At 49.2% G+C, this 22,008-nt stretch overlaps 1 protein-coding gene across 1 annotated transcript in view; it reads right to left on the reverse strand.

The window, feature by feature from the left end:
* The window catches only part of MEA1 (male-enhanced antigen 1), a 43,564-nt gene that overhangs the window by 19,627 nt on the left and 1,929 nt on the right, over positions 1-22,008 (reverse strand). Inside the window, exon 2 of the mRNA XM_077281865.1 lies at positions 16,638-16,829. Within this exon, the coding sequence (XP_077137980.1) occupies positions 16,638-16,826 (189 nt within the window). The 5' untranslated portion in view covers positions 16,827-16,829. The remainder of the gene's footprint in view (positions 1-16,637; positions 16,830-22,008) is intronic.

Consider the following 22,008-nt stretch of genomic DNA (forward strand, 5'->3'; position numbering starts at 1 on the left):
AATGTGCACTTCTGAGGGTTATATACTGAGGAAATGTCCTCCAGACCCCGGAATACTCTATGGGGGAGCAATAAATGCCGATAATGTGCACTTCTGAGGGTTATATACTGAGGAAATGTCCTCCAGACCCCGGAATACTCTATGGGGGGCAATAAATGCCGATAATGTGCACTTCTGAGGGTTATATACTGAGGAAATGTCCTCCAGACCCCGGAATACTCTATGGGGGAGCAATAAGTGCCGATAATGTGCACTTCTGAGGGTTATATACTGAGGAAATGTCCTCGAGACCCCGGAATACTCTATGGGGGAGCAATAGATGCAGATAATGTGCACTTCTGAGGGTTATATACTGAGGAAATGTCCTCCAGACCCCGGAATACTCTATGGGGGGCAATAAATGCCGATAATGTGCACTTCTGAGGGTTATATACTGAGGTAACGTCCTCCAGACCCCGGAATACTCTATGGGGGGCAATAAATGCAGATAATGTGCACTTCTGAGGGTTATATACTGAGGAAATGTCCTCCAGACCCCGGAATAGTCTATGGGGGAGCAATAAATGCCGATAATGTGCACTTCTGAGGGTTACATACTGAGGAAATGTCCTCCAGACCCCGGAATACTCTATGGGGGAGAAATAAATGCAGATAATGTGCACTTCTGAGGGTTATATACTGAGGAAATGTCCTCCAGACCCCGGAATAGTCTATGGGGGAGCAATAAATGCCGATAATGTGCACTTCTGAGGGTTACATACTGAGGAAATGTCCTCCAGACCCCGGAATACTCTATGGGGGAGCAATAAATGCCGATACTGAGCACTTCTGAGGGTTATATACTGAGGTAATGTCCTCCAGACCCCGGAATACTCTATGGGGGGCAATAAATGCAGATAATGTGCACTTCTGAGGGTTATATACTGAGGAAATGTCCTCCAGACCCCGGAATACTCTATGGGGGAGCAATAAATGCCGATACTGAGCACTTCTGAGGGTTATATACTGAGGAAATGTACTCCAGACCCCGGAATACTCTATGGGGGGCAATAAATACCGATAATGAGCACTTCTGAGGGTTATATACTGAGGAAATGTCCTCCAGACCCCGGAATACTCTATGGGGGAGCAATAGATGCAGATAATGTGCACTTCTGAGGGTTATATACTGAGGAAATGTCCTCCAGACCCCGGAATACTCTATGGGGGGCAATAAATGCCGATAATGTGCACTTCTGAGGGTTATATACTGAGGTAACGTCCCCCAGACCCCGGAATACTCTATGGGGGAGCAATAGATGCAGATAATGTGCACTTCTGAGGGTTATATACTGAGGAAATGTCCTCCAGACCCCGGAATACTCTATGGGGGGCAATAAATGCCGATAATGAGCACTTCTGAGGGTTATATACTGAGGTAACGTCCTCCAGACCCCAGAATAGTCTATGGGGGAGCAATAAATGCCGATAATGTGCACTTCTGAGGGTTATATACTGAGGAAATGTCCTCCAGACCCCGGAATACTCTATGGGGGAGTAATAAATGCCGATAATGAGCACTTCTGAGGGTTATATACTGAGGAAATGTCCTCCAGACCCCGGAATAGTCTATGGGGGAGCAATAAATGCCGATAATGTGCACTTCTGAGAGTTATATACTGAGGTAACGTCCTCCAGACCCCGGAATACTCTATGGGGGAGCAATAAATGCCGATAATGTGCACTTCTGAGGGTTATATACTGAGGTAACGTCCTCCAGACCCCGGAATACTCTATGGGGGAGCAATAGATGCAGATAATGTGCACTTCTGAGGGTTATATACTGAGGAAATGTCCTCCAGACCCCGGAATAGTCTATGGGGGAGCAATAAATGCCGATAATGTGCACTTCTGAGAGTTATATACTGAGGTAACGTCCTCCAGACCCCGGAATACTCTATGGGGGAGCAATAGATGCAGATAATGTGCACTTCTGAGGGTTATATACTGAGGAAATGTCCTCCAGACCCCGGAATAGTCTATGGGGGAGCAATAAATGCCGATAATGTGCACTTCTGAGGGTTATATACTGAGGTAATGTCCTCCAGACCCCGGAATACTCTATGGGGGAGTAATAAGTGCCGATAATGTGCACTTCTGAGGGTTATATACTGAGGAAATGTCCTCCAGACCCCGGAATACTCTATGGGGGGCAATAAATGCCGATAATGAGCACTTCTGAGGGTTATATACTGAGGAAATGTCCTCCAGACCCCGGAATACTCTATGGGGGGCAATAAATGCCGATAATGTGCACTTCTGAGGGTTATATACTGAGGAAATGTCCCCCAGACCCCGGAATACTCTATGGGGGGCAAAAAATGCCGATAATGTGCACTTCTGAGGGTTATATACTGAGGTAACGTCCCCCAGACCCCGGAATACTCTATGGGGGAGTAATAAATGCCGATAATGTGCACTTCTGAGGGTTATATACTGAGGAAATGTCCTCCAGACCCCGGAATACTCTATGGGGGGCAATAAATGCCGATAATGAGCACTTCTGAGGGTTATATACTGAGGAAACGTCCTCCAGACCCCGGAATACTCTATGGGGGAGCAATAAGTGCCGATACTGAGCACTTCTGAGGGTTATATACTGAGGAAATGTCCTCCAGACCCCGGAATAGTCTATGGGGGAGCAATAAATGCCGATAATGTGCACTTCTGAGGGTTATATACTGAGGAAATGTCCTCCAGACCCCGGAATAGTCTATGGGGGAGTAATAAATGCCGATAATGTGCACTTCTGAGGGTTATATACTGAGGTAACGTCCTCCAGACCCCAGAATAGTCTATGGGGGAGCAATAAATGCCGATAATGTGCACTTCTGAGGGTTACATACTGAGGAAATGTCCTCCAGACCCCGGAATACTCTATGGGGGAGCAATAAATGCCGATAATGTGCACTTCTGAGGGTTATATACTGAGGAAATGTCCTCCAGACCCCGGAATACTCTATGGGGGGCAATAAGTGCCGATAATGTGCACTTCTGAGGGTTATATACTGAGGAAATGTCCTCCAGACCCCGGAATACTCTATGGGGGGCAATAAATGCCGATAATGTGCACTTCTGAGGGTTATATACTGAGGAAATGTCCTCCAGACCCCGGAATACTCTATGGGGGGCAATAAGTGCCGATAATGTGCACTTCTGAGGGTTATATACTGAGGAAATGTCCTCCAGACCCCGGAATACTCTATGGGGGGCAATAAATGCCGATACTGAGGACTTCTGAGGGTTATATACTGAGGTAACGTCCTCCAGACCCCGGAATACTCTATGGGGGAGCAATAAATGCCGATACTGAGCACTTCTGAGGGTTATATACTGAGGAAATGTCCTCCAGACCCCGGAATACTCTATGGGGGAGCAATAAATGCCGATACTGAGCACTTCTGAGGGTTACATACTGAGGAAATGTCCTCTAGACCCCGGAATAGTCTATGGGGGAGCAATAAATGCCGATAATGTGCACTTCTGAGGGTTATATACTGAGGTAAAGTCCTCCAGACCCCGGAATACTCTATGGGGGGCAATAAATGCCGATAATGTGCACTTCTGAGGGTTATATACTGAGGAAATGTCCTCCAGACCCCGGAATACTCTATGGGGGGCAATAAATGCAGATAATGTGCACTTCTGAGGGTTATATACTGAGGTAACGTCCTCCAGACTCCGGAATACTCTATGGGGGAGCAATAAATGCCGATAATGTGCACTTCTGAGGGTTATATACTGAGGAAATGTCCTCCAGACCCCGGAATAGTCTATGGGGGGCAATAAATACCGATAATGAGCACTTCTGAGGGTTATATACTGAGGAAACGTCCTCCAGACCCCGGAATACTCTATGGGGGGCAATAAATGCCGATAATGTGCACTTCTGAGGGTTATATACTGAGGAAATGTCCTCCAGACCCCGGAATACTCTATGGGGGGCAATAAATACCGATAATGAGCACTTCTGAGGGTTATATACTGAGGAAATGTCCTCCAGACCCCGGAATACTCTATGGGGGGCAATAAATACCGATAATGAGCACTTCTGAGGGTTATATACTGAGGAAATGTCCTCCAGACCCCGGAATACTCTATGGGGGGCAATAAATGCCGATAATGTGCACTTCTGAGGGTTATATACTGAGGAAATGTCCTCCAGACCCCGGAATACTCTATGGGGGGCAATAAATGCAGATAATGTGCACTTCTGAGGGTTATATACTGAGGTAACGTCCTCCAGACTCCGGAATACTCTATGGGGGAGCAATAAATGCCGATAATGTGCACTTCTGAGGGTTATATACTGAGGAAATGTCCTCCAGACCCCGGAATACTCTATGGGGGGCAATAAATGCCGATAATGTGCACTTCTGAGGGTTATATACTGAGGTAATGTCCTCCAGACCCCGGAATACTCTATGGGGGAGCAATAAATACCGATAATGTGCACTTCTGAGGGTTATATACTGAGGAAATGTCCTCCAGACCCCGGAATACTCTATGGGGGGCAATAAATGCCGATAATGTGCACTTCTGAGGGTTATATACTGAGGAAATGTCCTCCAGACCCCGGAATACTCTATGGGGGGCAATAAATGCCGATAATGTGCACTTCTGAGGGTTATATACTGAGGAAATGTCCTCCAGACCCCGGAATACTCTATGGGGGGCAATAAATGCCGATAATGTGCACTTCTGAGGGTTATATACTGAGGAAATGTCCTCCAGACCCCGGAATACTCTATGGGGGAGCAATAAATACCGATAATGTGCACTTCTGAGGGTTATATACTGAGGAAATGTCCTCCAGACCCCGGAATACTCTATGGGGGGCAATAAATGCCGATAATGTGCACTTCTGAGGGTTATATACTGAGGAAATGTCCTCCAGACCCCGGAATACTCTATGGGGGGCAATAAATGCCGATAATGTGCACTTCTGAGGGTTATATACTGAGGAAATGTCCTCCAGACCCCGGAATACTCTATGGGGGAGTAATAAATGCCGATAATGAGCACTTCTGAGGGTTATATACTGAGGTAATGTCCTCCAGACCCCGGAATACTCTATGGGGGAGCAATAAATGCCGATAATGTGCACTTCTGAGGGTTATATACTGAGGAAATGTCCTCCAGACCCCGGAATACTCTATGGGGGGCAATAAATGCCGATAATGTGCACTTCTGAGGGTTATATACTGAGGAAATGTCCTCCAGACCCCGGAATACTCTATGGGGGGCAATAAATGCCGATAATGTGCACTTCTGAGGGTTATATACTGAGGAAATGTCCTCCAGACCCCGGAATACTCTATGGGGAGCAATAAATGCCGATAATGTGCACTTCTGAGGGTTATATACTGAGGAAATGTCCTCCGGACCCCGGAATACTCTATGGGGGGCAATAAATACCGATAATGAGCACTTCTGAGGGTTATATACTGAGGTAATGTCCTCCAGACCCCGGAATACTCTATGGGGGGCAATAAATGCCGATAATGTGCACTTCTGAGGGTTATATACTGAGGAAATGTCCTCCAGACCACGGAATACTCTATGGGGGAGCAATAAATGCCGATAATGTGCACTTCTGAGGGTTATATACTGAGGAAATGTCCTCCAGACCCCGGAATACTCTATGGGGGAGCAATAAATGCCGATAATGAGCACTTCTGAGGGTTATATACTGAGGTAACGTCCTCCAGACCCCGGAATACTCTATGGGGGGCAATAAATGCCGATAATGTGCACTTCTGAGGGTTATATACTGAGGTAACGTCCTCCAGACCCCGGAATACTCTATGGGGGAGCAATAAATGCCGATAATGTGCACTTCTGAGGGTTATATACTGAGGTAACGTCCTCCAGACTCCGGAATACTCTATGGGGGAGCAATAAATGCCGATACTGAGCACTTCTGAGGGTTACATACTGAGGAAATGTCCTCCAGACCCCGGAATACTCTATGGGGGGCAATAAATGCCGATAATGTGCACTTCTGAGGGTTATATACTGAGGAAACGTCCTCCAGACCCCGGAATAGTCTATGGGGGAGTAATAAATGCCGATAATGTGCACTTCTGAGGGTTATATACTGAGGAAATGTCCTCCAGACCCCGGAATACTCTATGGGGGAGCAATAAATGCCGATACTGAGCACTTCTGAGGGTTATATACTGAGGAAATGTCCTCCAGACCCCGGAATAGTCTATGGGGGAGTAATAAATGCCGATAATGTGCACTTCTGAGGGTTATATACTGAGGAAATGTCCTCCAGACCCCGGAATACTCTATGGGGGAGCAATAAATGCCGATACTGAGCACTTCTGAGGGTTACATACTGAGGAAATGTCCTCTAGACCCCGGAATAGTCTATGGGGGAGCAATAAATGCCGATAATGTGCACTTCTGAGGGTTATATACTGAGGAAATGTCCTCCAGACCCCGGAATACTCTATGGGGAGCAATAAATGCCGATAATGTGCACTTCTGAGGGTTATATACTGAGGTAATGTCCTCCAGACCCCGGAATACTCTATGGGGGGCAATAAATGCCGATAATGTGCACTTCTGAGGGTTATATACTGAGGAAATGTCCTCTAGACCCCGGAATAGTCTATGGGGGAGCAATAAATGCCGATAATGTGCACTTCTGAGGGTTATATACTGAGGTAACGTCCCCCAGACCCCGGAATACTCTATGGGGGGCAATAAATGCCGATAATGTGCACTTCTGAGGGTTATATACTGAGGAAATGTCCTCCAGACCCCGGAATACTCTATGGGGGAGCAATAAATGCCGATAATGTGCACTTCTGAGGGTTATATACTGAGGAAATGTCCTCCAGACCCCGGAATACTCTATGGGGGGCAATAAATGCCGATAATGTGCACTTCTGAGGGTTATATACTGAGGAAACGTCCTCCAGACCCCGGAATACTCTATGGGGGAGTAATAAATGCCGATAATGTGCACTTCTGAGGGTTATATACTGAGGAAATGTCCTCCAGACCCCGGAATACTCTATGGGGGAGCAATAAATGCCGATAATGTGCACTTCTGAGGGTTATATACTGAGGAAATGTCCTCCAGACCCCGGAATACTCTATGGGGGGCAATAAATGCCGATAATGTGCACTTCTGAGGGTTATATACTGAGGAAATGTCCTCCAGACCCCGGAATACTCTATGGGGGGCAATAAATACCGATAATGAGCACTTCTGAGGGTTATATACTGAGGAAATGTCCTCCAGACTCCGGAATACTCTATGGGGAGCAATAAATGCCGATAATGTGCACTTCTGAGGGTTATATACTGAGGAAATGTCCTCCAGACCCCGGAATACTCTATGGGGGAGCAATAAATGCCGATAATGTGCACTTCTGAGGGTTACATACTGAGGAAATGTCCTCTAGACCCCGGAATAGTCTATGGGGGAGCAATAAATGCAGATAATGTGCACTTCTGAGGGTTACATACTGAGGAAATGTCCTCCAGACCCCGGAATAGTCTATGGGGGAGCAATAAATGCCGATAATGAGCACTTCTGAGGGTTATATACTGAGGAAATGTCCTCCAGACCCCGGAATACTCTATGGGGGGCAATAAATGCCGATAATGTGCACTTCTGAGGGTTATATACTGAGGAAATGTCCTCCAGACCCCGGCATATTCTGCGGGAGCAATAAATGCCGATAATGTGTGTTATGATCCGGTGACCTTGGAGCCGCATGAGAGACTTTCTCAGGAGTAGGTGGAACCTGTACTGACCACAAACCCTAAACTGACACCGCAACTAGAAGTAGCCGTGGGGTGTACCTAACACATCCTAGACACCTCGACACAGCCGGAGGACTAAATACCCCTATAGATGGAAATGGGAATCCTATCTTGCCTCAGAGCAGAACCCCAAAGGATAGGCAGCCCCCCACACATATTGACTGTGAGTATTAGAGGAAAGACACACGCAGGCAGAAAACAGGGTTTAGCAAAAGAGGCCACTCTAGCTAAATAGAAAAAGGATAGGACAGAATGCTAAGCGGTCAGTATTAAAACCCTGAAAATATCCACAGCAGATAATACAAAAATTCCACCATCTAACTAAAGACATGGAACGTATATCTGTATCTCCTGAGAATCCAACTTGACTGGAAAAATCCTGACACAGTCTAAGCTGGACAAGAAAATACAATGAATAGCACTGATCTGTAAAGCACACAGCATGTGTGCTGAAGAAACAAAAACCAGACACTTATCTTTGCTGATTTGGTAGCAGGGCAGGAGGACCAGACTGAGATCCAAAACTTCCAAGAACAATGGACAACTAGCAAGGACTAACGAATCCAGCAACCTTAAATACCCCAGTCAGCACTGTAATCAGCAGGGACACCTGCCCAGGATTGCAAGCCAGGGACAACTGCATTACCACCAACAACCACCGGAGAGAACCCAAGAGCAGAATTCACAACAGTACCCCCCTTGAGGAGGGGTCACCGAACCCTCACCAGAGCCCCCAGGCCGATCAGGACGAGCCAGATGAAAGGCACGAACCAAATCAGCAGCATGGACATCAGAGGCAAAAACACAAGAACTATCCTCCTGGCCATAACCCTTCCATTTGACAAGGTACTGAAGCCTCCGCCTCGAAAAGCGAGAATCCAAAATCTTCTCAACCACATACTCCAACTCCCCATCAACCAACACAGGGGCCGGAGGGTCAACAGAGGGAACAACGGGCACCACATATTTCCGCAATAAAGATCTATGGAAGACATTATGGATAGCAAAAAAGGTCGGAAGCGCCAATCGAAAAGACACCGGATTAATAATCTCAGAAATCCTGTAAGGACCAGTAAACCGAGCCTTAAACTTAGGGGAAGAAACCTTCATAGGAACATGACGGGAAGACAACCAATCCAGATCCCCCACCCGAAGCCGGGAACCAACACACCGACGACGGTTAGCAAAACGTTGAGCCTCCTCCTGAGACAACACCAAATTGTCCACCACATGAGCCCAAATCTGCTGTAACCTGTCAACCACAGAATCCACACCAGGACAGTCAGAAGGCTCAACCTGCCCCGAAGAAAAACGAGGATGAAAACCAAAATTACAAAAGAAGGGCGAAACCAAAGTAGCCGAACTAGCCCGATTATTAAGGGCAAACTCGGCCAATGGCAAGAAAGCCACCCAATCATCCTGATCGGCAGACACAAAGCATCTCAAATAAGTCTCCAAAGTCTGATTAGTTCGCTCGGTCTGGCCATTTGTCTGAGGATGAAATGCGGAAGAAAAAGACAAATCAATGCCCAGCCTAGCACAAAAGGCCCGCCAAAACCTAGAAACAAACTGGGAACCTCTGTCGGACACAATATTCTCCGGAATACCATGCAAACGAACCACATGCTGAAAAACAACGGAACCAAATCAGAAGAGGAAGGCAACTTAGGCAAAGGTACCAAATGAACCATCTTAGAGAATTGGTCACAAACCACCCAGATAACCGACATCCTCTGGGAAACCGGAAGATCAGAAATAAAATCCATAGAAATATGCGTCCAGGGCCTCTCAGGGACCGGCAATGGCAAAAGCAACCCACAAGCACGGAAACAACAAGGCTTGGCCCGCGCACACGTCCCACAGGACTGCAGAAAAGAACGCACATCACGTGACAAAGAAGGCCACCAAAAAGACCTACCAACCAAATCTCTGGTACCAAAAATACCAGGATGTCCAGCCAACACAGAACAATGGACCTCAGAAATCACTCTACTAGTCCATCTGTCAGGAACAAACAGTTTCCCCACCGGACAGCGGTCAGGTTTGTCAGCCTGAAATTCCTGAAGAACCCGTCGTAAATCAGGGGAAATGGCAGACAGAACCACCCCTTCTTTCAGAATGCCGACCGGTTCAAGGACCCCAGGAGAATCAGGCAAAAAACTTCTAGAGAGGGCATCAGCCTTAATATTCTTAGAAACCGGAAGATACGAGACCACGAAATCAAAACGGGAAAAAAAACAAGGACCATCGAGCCTGTCTAGGATTCAGCCGTCTGGCAGACTCGAGGTAAATCAAATTCTTATGATCGGTCAAGACCACAATACGATGCTTAGCTCCCTCAAGCCAATGTCACCACTCCTCAAACGCCCACTTCATAGCCAACAATTCCCAATTGCCGACATCATAATTGCGTTCGGCAGGCGAACACTTACGGGAAAAGAATGCACACGGTTTCATCAAGGAACCAACAGGATCCCTCTGGGACAAAACGGCCCCTGCGCCAATCTCAGAAGCGTCAACCTCAACCTGAAACGGAAGAGAAACATCCGGTTGACGCAACACCGGGGCAGAAGTAAATCGGCGTTTAAGCTCCTGAAGGCAGAGACAGCCGCAGAGGACCAATTCGCCACATCAGCGCCTTTCTTCGTCAAATCGGTCAAGGGTTTAACCACGCTGGAGAAGTTAGCAATGAAACGGCGATAAAAATTAGTAAAGCCCAAAACTTTCTGAAGGCTCTTCACGGATGTGGGTTGAATCCAATCATGAATGGCCTGAACCTTAACCGGATCCATCTCTATAGATGAGGGAGAAAAAATGAAGCCCAAAAAAGAAACCTTCTGCACTCCAAAGAGACACTTAGACCCCTTCACAAACAAAGCATTATCACAAAGGATCTGAAATATCATCCTGACCTGCTTCACATGAGACTCCCAATCATCAGAAAAAATCAAAATGTCATCCAAATATATAATCATGAATTTATCAAGATAAGTCCGGAAGATAAGATTATATGCCCCCCGAAGGTCAATTTTAGTAAACCAACTAGCCCCCTTAATCCTAGCAAACAAATCGGAAAGCAGAGGTAAAGGGTATTGAAACTTGACCGTGATCTTATTCAAGAGGCAATAATCAATACAGGGTCTCAAGGAGCCATCCTTCTTAGCCACAAAAAAAAATCCTGCTCCCAACGGTGAAGAAGATGGCCGAATATGCCCTTTCTCCAAAGACTCCTTAACATAACTCCGCATAGCGTTATGTGCAGGCACAGACAGGTTGAAAAGTCGGCCCTTAGGAAACTTACAGCCTGGAATCAAGTCAATAGCACAATCACAGTCCCTATGCGGTGGAAGGGAACTGGACTTGGGCTCATCGAATACATCCTGAAAATCAGACAAAAACTCTGGAATTTCAGAAGAGGAAGAAGAGGAGACTGACATCAAAGGAACGTCATCATGAACCCCCTGACAACCCCAACTAGTCACAGACATAGACTTCCAATCCAACACAGGATTATGTACCTGCAACCAAGGAAACCCCAGCACGATAGCATCATGCAAATTATGCAACACCAGAAATCGACACTCTTCCTGATGGGCCTCTTTGTACGCTTAGGGCAGACTGAAATGACATGAGAAGCATCGCCACAATAAAAACACAACCTATTCTGATGTCTGAATCCTTGTTGTTCCGTTCTAGACAGAATCCTATCACATTGCATTGGCTCAGGCATCTGCTCTGAGGACAACGCCACAGCGCGCACAGTTCTGCGCTCTCGCAAACGCCGATCAATCTGAATGGTGGGAGACATAGAATCACTCAGACCAGAAGGCGTGGGAAACCCCACCATAACATCTTTAACGGATTCAGAAAGACCCTTTCTGAAAATTGCCGCCAAAGCATCATCATTCCATTTAGTCAACACAGACCATTTTCTAAATTTCTGACAATACAATTCTGCCGCCTCTTGACGCTGAGACAGGGCCAACAAGGTCTTCTCCGCTTGATCCACAGAATTCGGTTCATCATATAATAATCCTAAAGCCTGAAAAAAGGAGTCTACATTAAGCAAGGCCGGATTCCCAGATTCCAGGGAAAATGCCCAATCCTGTGGATCACCACGCAGCAGGGAGATGACAATTTTAACCTGCTGCATGGAATCACCGGAGGATCGAGGTCTCAGAGCAAAAAACAGTTTACAGTTGTTTTTAAAACTCAAAAATTTGGACCTGTCACCAAAAAACAAATCAGGAGTAGGAATCTTCGGCTCTAAAACTGGAGTCTGAACAATATAATCAGAAATACCCTGTACCCTAGCAGCAAGCTGGTCTACACGAGAAGCAAATCCCTGAACATCCATGCTAGCACCAGACTCCTCAGCCACCCAGAGAAAAAGAGGGAAGAAAAGACAAAGCAGGCTACAGAAAAAAAAATGGCTCAACACCTTTCTTCCCTTCTTCTGAGATGCATTTAACTCATTGTTGGCCAGTTGTACTGTTATGATCCGGTGACCTTGGAGCCGCATGAGACGTTCTCAGGAGTAGGTGGAATCTATACTGACCGCAAACCCTAAACTGACACCGCAACTAGAAGTAGCCGTGGGGTGTACCTAACACATCCTAGACACCTCGACACAGCCGGAGGACTAAATACCCCTATAGATGGAAATGGGAATCCTATCTTGCCTCAGAGCAGAACCCCAAAGGATAGGCAGCACCCCACAAATATTGACTATTAGAGGAAAGACACACGCAGGCAGAAAACAGGGTTTAGCAAAAGAGGCCACTCTAGCTAAATAGAAAAAGGATAGGACAGAATGCTAAGCGGTCAGTATTTAAACCCTGAAAATATCCACAGCAGATAATACAAAAATTCCACCATCTAACTAAAGACATGGAATGTATATCTGCATCTCCTGAGAATCCAACTTGACTGGAAAAATCCTGACAGTCTAAGCTGGACAAGAAAATACAACGAATAGCACTGATCTGTAAAGCACACAGCATGTGTGCTGAAGAAGCAAAAACCAGACACTTATCTTTGCTGATTTGGTAGCAGGGCAGGAGGACCAGACTGAGATCCAAAACTTCCAAGAACAATGGACAACTGGCAAGGACTAATGAATCCAGCAACCTTAAATACCCCAGTCAGCACTGTAATCAGCAGGGACACCTGCCCAGGATTGCAAGCCAGGGACAACTGCATTACCACCAACAACCACCGGAGGGAACCCAAGAGCAGAATTCACAACAAATGTGCACTTCTGAGGGTTATATACTGAGGAAATGTCCTCCAGACCCCGGAATACTCTATGGGGGAGCAATAAATGCCGTTAACATGCACTTGTGGAGTAACATTTCTGCATAATTTCTCCAACTCTTGGCAGGAAAAACGCACAGACAATTGATGCTGAAGATTACTTTCTGCACCAAATCTGCAAGTCTAAAATACTGAATGTGTGCACGACACTAAGGTTCTCATTCACTCTGCAGCATTATGTTTTGCCTTGGGTTTTGTCAGAAATCCACAGAAAAAACGCAACACAACGCACCAAATCTGCAATGCGTGCACACAGTCTAAAGTGTTGAACAAGTTTTTTGAGGGTTATGTAACACTACAATCTACCTAAGAATATGCAGAAGTCTATGGAGGAGCAGTAGAATACGGATATATTTTGTAAACAATTTTTTAGGCCGATAGCAACGAAATGTCCTCCAATGTACTAATAATTAGTGAGAGTGCGCCGGTCCGCATTCTGTGCTGCGTATGCTTGGAGAAAGATCCAGCGGGTGCAATTAAGCATTTTCTGCTGCGACAATAGGTAATAACGACCAGTATGGTAGAAAGAATGAGGAGCTGGACGCGTTTCAGACACTGCCGCTGTTCTTAGACTCAGTCCAGAATCAGTCTGGAAATGTGCCCGTCGAGCCTTTGGGCTTGTGGGTGGGTGGGACCTTTCTTTTTCGTTCTATGGCCTGGGACAAGGAAATGGAAGTCCCTGATGATGGCAAGTCAGAATGTGTAAGAATGGGTGCAGGGCAGGAGGCATCAGCGCCAGTGTCATGGACAGGGAATTGGGAGGCACCGAGCACAGGGGAAGAGGCGGTGGTGTTACCAGTCATGGTCCAAGGTGTTCTGCCCACTGAGCCGGGTGCTGAGATGACGTGTGATCATGTTGGTGGTGGTTAGGTCCTTAGTGGGGGTTAGGTCCTTAGTGGTCAGGCCCCCGCTGATCTTCACATGGCACAGGTTGCAAATGGCAATTGTTGGTCTTAGAACGCTCTTTAAAAAAAAAAAAAAAAAAAGTCCCAGACTGGGGAACACCTAACTCCTGGACGTAGAAATTCAGCAGTGTCGGTGCTCTGCAGAACAGTTTCCCGCCTTCTCCCTGTAGTCACCCCACTGCCTCTTCCTGTCTTTTTCGGTGCCGCCGATCTCTCCTCCGCAGCACAGCTGGCCTCGCTCTGCATGCCAGCTTCTTAGGCTGGGTCAGTGCTTCGTCGTCCACCACCGCTCCCTGGTTCTCCTGACTTTGTGACTTAATAACAACAAGATTTAGCGAAAACTATGTCTCATCATCTTCCTCCTTATCCCAAATTTGCCTTTCCCCACGTTCATCTTCTTGTGGCCGTGGCTGCTCCATGTTTTGTGCATCACTAAGCAGTATGTCCTCCTTTCCCTCATGGAACATACAGGGTGATTGGTCACAATCAAGAAAGGTTGTGGTAAAGAGCTCCTCGGAGTGTACTAGTATGGGATCAATGATCTCCTGGGGCTCTACATGGGGAGGAGGAGGATCGGGGTGAGGATTAAGTGATCCAGACTGTAGGCTGGTGAGACTGGACTGTGTGGAAGACTGGGTGGTGCTGCCAAGCCTGCTGTTATCTGCTATCCATCTGACCACCTGTTCGCAGTTGTCTGGCTTCAGAAGTGGTGTACCATGCCTTCCTGCAAAGTGGAACAGGAACCTACAGGTGTTTCTCACAAAATTAGAATATCATCAAAAAAAGTGAATTTATTTCAGTTCTTCAATACAAAAGTGCATCTCCTATATTCTATAGTCATTACACAGAGTGATCTATTTCACGTGTTTATTTCTGTTAAAGTTGATGATTATGGCTTACAGCCAATGAAAACCCAAAAGTCATTATCTCAGTAAATTAGAATACTTTATAACACCAGCTTGAAAAATGATTGTAAAATCCGAGATGTCGTCCTACTGAAATGTATGATCAGTAAATGCACTCAATACTTGGTCGGGCTCCTTTTGCATCAATTCCTGCATCAATGCGGCGTGGCATGGAGGCGATCAGCCTGTGGCGCTGCTGAGGGGTTATGGAAGCCCAGGTTGCTTTGATAGCAGCCTTCAGCTCGTCTGCATTGTTGGGTCTGGTGTCTCATCTTCCTCTTGACACTACTCCATAGATTCTCTATGGGGTTAAGGTCAGGCGAGTTTGCTTCCAATCGAGCCCAGTGATACTGTTGTTTTTACACCAGGTATTGGTACTTTTGGCAGTGTGGACAGGGGCCAAGTCCTGCTGGAGAACGACATTTCCATCTCCATCACTGTGTCAAGCCACTCATGACCAATAGACATCGCCAGAAGCGTCTTACCTGGGCCAAGGAGAAGAAGAACCGGACTCTTGTCAGTGGTCCAAGGTGTTGTGTTCAGATGAATGTAAATGTTGCATTTCATTTGGAAATCAAGGTCCCAGAGTCTGGAGGAAGAGTGGAGGCCACAATCCAAGCTGCTGGAGGTCTGGTGTGAAGTCTCCACAATCAATGATGGTTTGGGGAGCCATGTCATCTGCTGGTGTAGGTCCACTGTGTTTTATCAAGACCAAAGTCCACCAGGACATTGTAGAGCACTTCATGCTTCCCTCTGCCGACAAGCTTTTTGGAGATAGAAATGTCATTCTCCAGCAGGACTTGGCCCCTGTCCACACTGCCAAATTACCAATGACAATCAAATTCAATCCAGAAAAATGTTGCAACGCTTTTTCTCAGATTTACAGATCACAGGAATGTTCACAGACCACATAACACTGTATGTCTGAGAAATGGAGGTCTTCGACATTTTTAAAAGCTTTTTAGCAGTTTAAGAAAACACAGAAATATACTCCACACTATGGAATAATGTATGGCTGAGAAGTGTAGCCCAGGAAAATGTTTCAACGATTTTTGATGGAACAAAATATGTTCAATTTTTTGTGTTTCCTGTCCCTATAAGGATAAGAAGCACAACCTCCATGGTGCTGTCAGGAGGGACGTCCTGGAAAATGCAGCTATATATTTGGCAATGGACTGTACAGCCTTAATCCCTGTCTACAGACTGCACTCAGCCACTTTCTCCACTCCTGCGACTCTCTCCCTCGGCTATATGCAGATTGTATGTGATACAGATGATTACACCTTAGAAGTGCTCTCAGTATGATGGCTCAGCTTCAGCTCCAGTATCATCACTACAGACCTCTGATCCATTATACTGTGCACACACAGACCTGGACAAGCACTCTCTCCCTCCAATATGGACTGTCACAGAGCTGTGCATTAGGGTGCCGAGCCGGGCGCCGCCTGTCCTGTTATATCCCCTGATGATGTCACATAGCCAGCCAGTCACAGTAATGCCACAACCAAGATGGCTACGGCACTACAGTGACTCACAGGCAATCCCCGCATGCTTATTGGCTGCATAACAGGCGCCAAAGATGCGGAGCGTGGATTCGAGTTTTACATAGAACACCGCGACACCCCAGTGACGGCCCGGCACCGCGACACCCCAGTGACGGCCCAGCACGTTCGCTCATTCCTACCTGCAATCTCTCCTGCAGGTCAGTTTCGGTCTGCGCTCCATCTTCTGGATCTTGGTTCAGTGGTTGATACTGGTATCCACTTTGTAGCTCTTCATCTTCCTCTTCCTCCCCACCACTCCACTCTATTGGGGGATCCTGCGGTTCCCCGAGATCCTCACTCTGGTTTGGCAAGATTCTCTCTGGACCCATTCTCTGCAAAAATACAAGTCATGTAAGCGAATAAGGAAAACACATAACACAAGTAGCAAAACCCCAGGAGAGCGAGCAGAGAAAAAAGCCAAAGAACAGGTGGGGGGAACAGCAAAAAGCTATGAAGTAATAAACAGTATGTAACCGAGCAGAGACAGGAGGGCCAGTGCAGAAATCAGCCATGCAGTAACCGAGCCGGGGAGGTCTATAGGGGGGCACAGACACCACCATAGCCGGGGGAGGTCTATAGGAGGGGCACAGACACCACCATAGCCGGGGGAGGTCAATGGGGGGGGGCCACAGACACCACCATAGCCGGGGGAGGTCTATAGGGGGGCACTGAAACCACCATAGCCGGGAGAGGTCTATAGGGGGGCACTGAAACCACCATAGCCGGGAGAGGTCTATAGGGGGGCACAGACACCACCATAGCCGGGGGAGGTCAATGGGGTGGCCACAGACACCACCATAGCAGGGAGGAGTCTATTGGGGGGCACAGACACCACCATAGCCGAGGAGGTCAATGGGGGGGCACAGACACCACCATAGCCGGGGGAGGTCTATAGGGGGGCACAGACACCACCATAGCAGGGAGGAGTCTATTGGGGGGCACAGACACCACCATAGCCGGGGGAGGTCTATAGGGGGGCACAGACACCACCATAGCCGGGGGAAGTAAATGGGGGGGGGGCACAGACACCACCATAGCCGAGGAGGTCAATGGGGGGGCACAGACACCACCATAGCCGGGGGAGGTCTATAGGGGGGCACAGACACCACCATAGCCGGGGGAGGTCAATGGGGGGGCACAGACACCACCATAGCCGGGTGTAATAATTATAGGGGATAACTCAGGAGACTCTTCGCGTGGAACAAGACAACTACAGGACACAGTTTTATACATGGTAAAGTCTATATTGTCACACGGTGATTCAAACAGGTGCAGAGAGAAACTCAAGTCCACAACACTTGGTGCAAATATTAAATGCAGCTCAGCAGTCTATAGGAAACTTCAGAGGAAAATGCAATCAAGCAGAAAGTCTATGAAGCACAATTATTCTTGAGGATACTTGACACGAACAAGTCCTTGCTTAGTCCAAAACACAGATAGATATGCTTATAAGGCAGTTCAAATAATATCTTAGCTCAACCAGGGAGGCCCGGTTAATAGTCTCAGGTTCTTGCAGAGCAGAAACATCTTACATGTCCAGCAAATGCAGATGGAAGTAACACGAGCAGCAGATGAAAGAGGATTACTGGAACTGGTGTATGCAGCAGGAACTCAGAGCAGAGTAGCAGGATCACCACACAGGTTCACAGGAGCAGGTGTATAGCCAGGGAGTCACCAGAGGTCAGGAGCTGGATGCAAGGCAGAATACTCTAGCACAGACTGAAGACTGGGGTGGAGTTTTATAGCAGGAAGACACAGTGCACATGAGACCAAAGACACCATCTTGAGAAAGGGCAGTAATGCACAAAAGGTAATAAAAAATGATCAGAGTCCTGACACCGGGAGAGGTCTATAGGGCGACACTGAAACCACCATAGCGGGGAGAGGTCTATAGGGGGGCACAGACACCACCATAGCCGGGGTGGCCTATAGGGGGGCACAGACACCACCATAGCCGGGAGAGGTCAATAGGGGGGGGCACAGACACCACCATTGTCGGGTGAGGTCTATGGAGGGGGCACAAACACCACCATAGCCGGGGGAGGTCTATAGGGGACACAAACCACCATAGCCGGGGAGGTCTATAGGGGGGCACAGACACCACCATAGCCGGAGAGGTCTACAGGGGGACAGACACCACCATAGCCGGAGAGGTCTACAGGGGGACAGACACCACCATAGCCGGAGAGGTCTACAGGGGGACAGACACCACCATAGTCAGGGGAGGTCTATAGGGGACAGAGACACCACCATAGCCGGGGAGGTCTATAGGGGACAGAGACAACACCATAGCCGGGGGAGGTCTATAGGGGACACTGACACTACAATAGCCGGGGAGGTCTATAGGGGGACACAGACACCACCATAGCCGGAGAGGTCTATAGGGGGGCACAGACACCAACATAGCCGGGAGAGTTCAATGGGGGGGGCACAGACACCACCATTGTCGGGGGAGGTCTATGGAGGGGGCACAAACACCACCATAGCCGGGGGAGGTCACACAAACCACCATAGCCGGAAAGGTCTATAGGGGGACACAGGCACCACCATAGCCGGAGAGGTCTATAGGGGGGCACAGACACTACCATAGCCGGGGGAGGTCTACAGGGGGGCACAGACACCACCATAGCCGGGGAGGTCTACAGGGGGACAGACACCACCATAGTCGGGGGAGGTCTATAGGGGACAGAGAAAACACCATAGCCGGGGAGGTCTATAGGGGACACTGACACTACCATAGCCGGGGAGGTCTATAGGGGGACACATACACCACCATAGCCGGAGAGGTCTATAGGGGGGCACAGACACCACCATAGCCGGGAGAGTTCAATGGGGGGGGGCACAGACACCACCATTGTCGGGGGAGGTCTATGGAGGGGGCACAAACACCACCATAGCCGGGGGAGGTCACACAAACCACCATAGCCGGAAAGGTCTATAGGGGGACACAGGCACCACCATAGCCGGAGAGGTCTATAGGAGGGCACAGACACCACCATAGCCGGGGGAGGTCTACAGGGGGGCACAGACACCACCATAGCCGGGGGAGGTCTATAGGGGACAGAGACACCACCATAGCTGGGGAGGTCTATAGGGGACAGAGACACCACCATAGCCGGGGATGTCTATAGGGGTACACAGACACCACCATAGCCGGAGAGGTCTATAGGGGGGAACAGACACCACCATAGTCAGGGAAGGTCTATAGGGGACAGAGACGCCACCATAGCTGGGGAGGTCTATAGGGGACAGAGACAACACCATAGCCGGGGAGGTCTATAGGGGGACACAGACACCACCATAGCTGGGGAGGTCTATAGGGGGGCACAGACACCACCATAGCCGGGGAGGTCTATAGGGGTACACAGACACCACCATAGCGGGGGAGGTCTATAGGGGAGCACAGACACTACCATAGCCGGGGGAGGTCTATAGGGGAGCACAGAGACTAACATAGCCGGGGAAGGTCTATAGGGGGCACAGACACCACCATTGTCGGGGGAGGTCTATAGGGGGTCACAAACACCACCATAGCCGGGGGAGGTCTATAGGGGGACACAGACACCACCATAGCAGGGGGAGATCTATAGAGGGGCACAGACACCACAATAGCCGGGGGAGGTCTATAGGGGGCACAGACACCACCATTGTCGGGCGAGGTCTATAGGGGACACTGAAACCACCATAACCAAGAGGGGTCTATAGGGGGCACAGACACCACCATAGCCGGGAGAGTTCAATGGGGGGGGGCACAGACACCACCATTGCCGGGGAGGTCTATAGGGGGCACAGACACCACCATAGCCGGGGAGGTCTATAGGGTGCACAGACACTACCATAGCCGGGGGAGGTCTATAGGGGGCACAGACACAACCATAGCCGGGGGAGGTCTATAGGGGGCACAGACACAACCATAGCCGGGGGAGGTCTATAGGGGGCACAGACACAACCATAGCCGGGGGAGATCTATAGAGGGGCACAGACACCACAATAGCCGGGGGAGGTCTATAGGGGGCACAGACACCACCATTGTCGGGGGAGGTCTATAGGGGGCACAGACACCACCATAGCCGGGGGAGGTCTATAGGGACACAGACACTACCATAGCCGGGGTGGTCTATAGGGGGCACAGACACCACCATAGCCGGAGAGGTCTATAGGGGGGCACAGACACCAACATAGCCGGGAGAGTTCAATGGGGGGGGCACAGACACCACCATTGTCGGGGGAGGTCTATAGGGGGCACAGACACCACCATAGCCGGGGGAGGTCTATAGGGACACAGACACTACCATAGCCGGGGTGGTCTATAGGGGGCACAGACACCACCATAGCCGGGCGAGGTCTATAGGGGACACTGAAACCACCATAACCAAGAGGGGTCTATAGGGGGCACAGACACCACCATAGCCGGGGGAGGTATATAGGGGGGGCACAGACACCACCATAGCCAGAGGAGCTCTATAGGGGGCACAGACACCACCATAGCCGGGAGAGGTCTATAGGGGGCACAGACACCACCATAGCTGGGGGAGGTCTATAGGGGGGCACAGACACCACCATTGCCGGGGAGGTCTATAGGGGGCACAGACACCACCATTGCCGGGGAGGTCTATAGGGGGCACAGACACCACCATAGCCGGGGGAGGTCTATAGGGGGCACAGGCACCACCATAGCCGGGGAGGTCTATAGGGGGCACAGACACTACCATAGCCGGGGGAGGTCTATAGGGGGCACAGACACAACCATAGCCGGGGGAGGTCTATAGGGGACACAGACACCACCATAGCCGGGGGAGGTCTATAGGGGCACAGACACCACCATAGCCGGGGAGGTCTATAGGGGGCACAGACACCACCATAGCCGGGGAGGTCTATAGGGGGCAAATACACCACCATAGCCGGGGAGGTCTATAGGGGGCAAATACACCACCATAGCCGGGGAGGTCTATAGGGGCACAGACACCACCATAGTCGGGGAGGTCTATAGGGGCACAGACACCACCATAGCCGGGGGAGGTCTATAGGGGCACAGACACCACCATAGCCGGGGGAGGTCTATAGGGGGCACAGACACCACCATAGCCGGGGGAGGTCTATAGGGGCACAGACACTACCATAGCCGGGGGAGGTCTATAGGGGGCAAAGACACCACCATAGCCGGGGGAGGTCTATAGGGATACAGACACCACCATAGCCGGGGAGGTCTATAGGGGCAGACACCACCATAGCCGGGGAGGTCTATAGGGGGCACATACACCACCATAGCCGGGGGAGGTCTATAGGGGGCACAGACACCACCATAGCCGGGGAGGTCTATAGGGGGCACAGACACCACCATAGCCGGGGGAGGTATATAGGGGGGGCACAGACACCACCATAGCCGGAGGAGCTCTATAGGGGCACAGACACCACCATAGCCGGAGGAGCTCTATAGGGGCACAGACACCACCATAGCCGGGAGAGGTCTATAGGGGCACAGACACCACCATAGCTGGGGGAGGTCTATAG

This window comes from Ranitomeya variabilis, chromosome 2 (genome assembly GCF_051348905.1).
Source record: "Ranitomeya variabilis isolate aRanVar5 chromosome 2, aRanVar5.hap1, whole genome shotgun sequence".
Classification (NCBI taxonomy): domain Eukaryota; kingdom Metazoa; phylum Chordata; class Amphibia; order Anura; family Dendrobatidae; genus Ranitomeya; species Ranitomeya variabilis.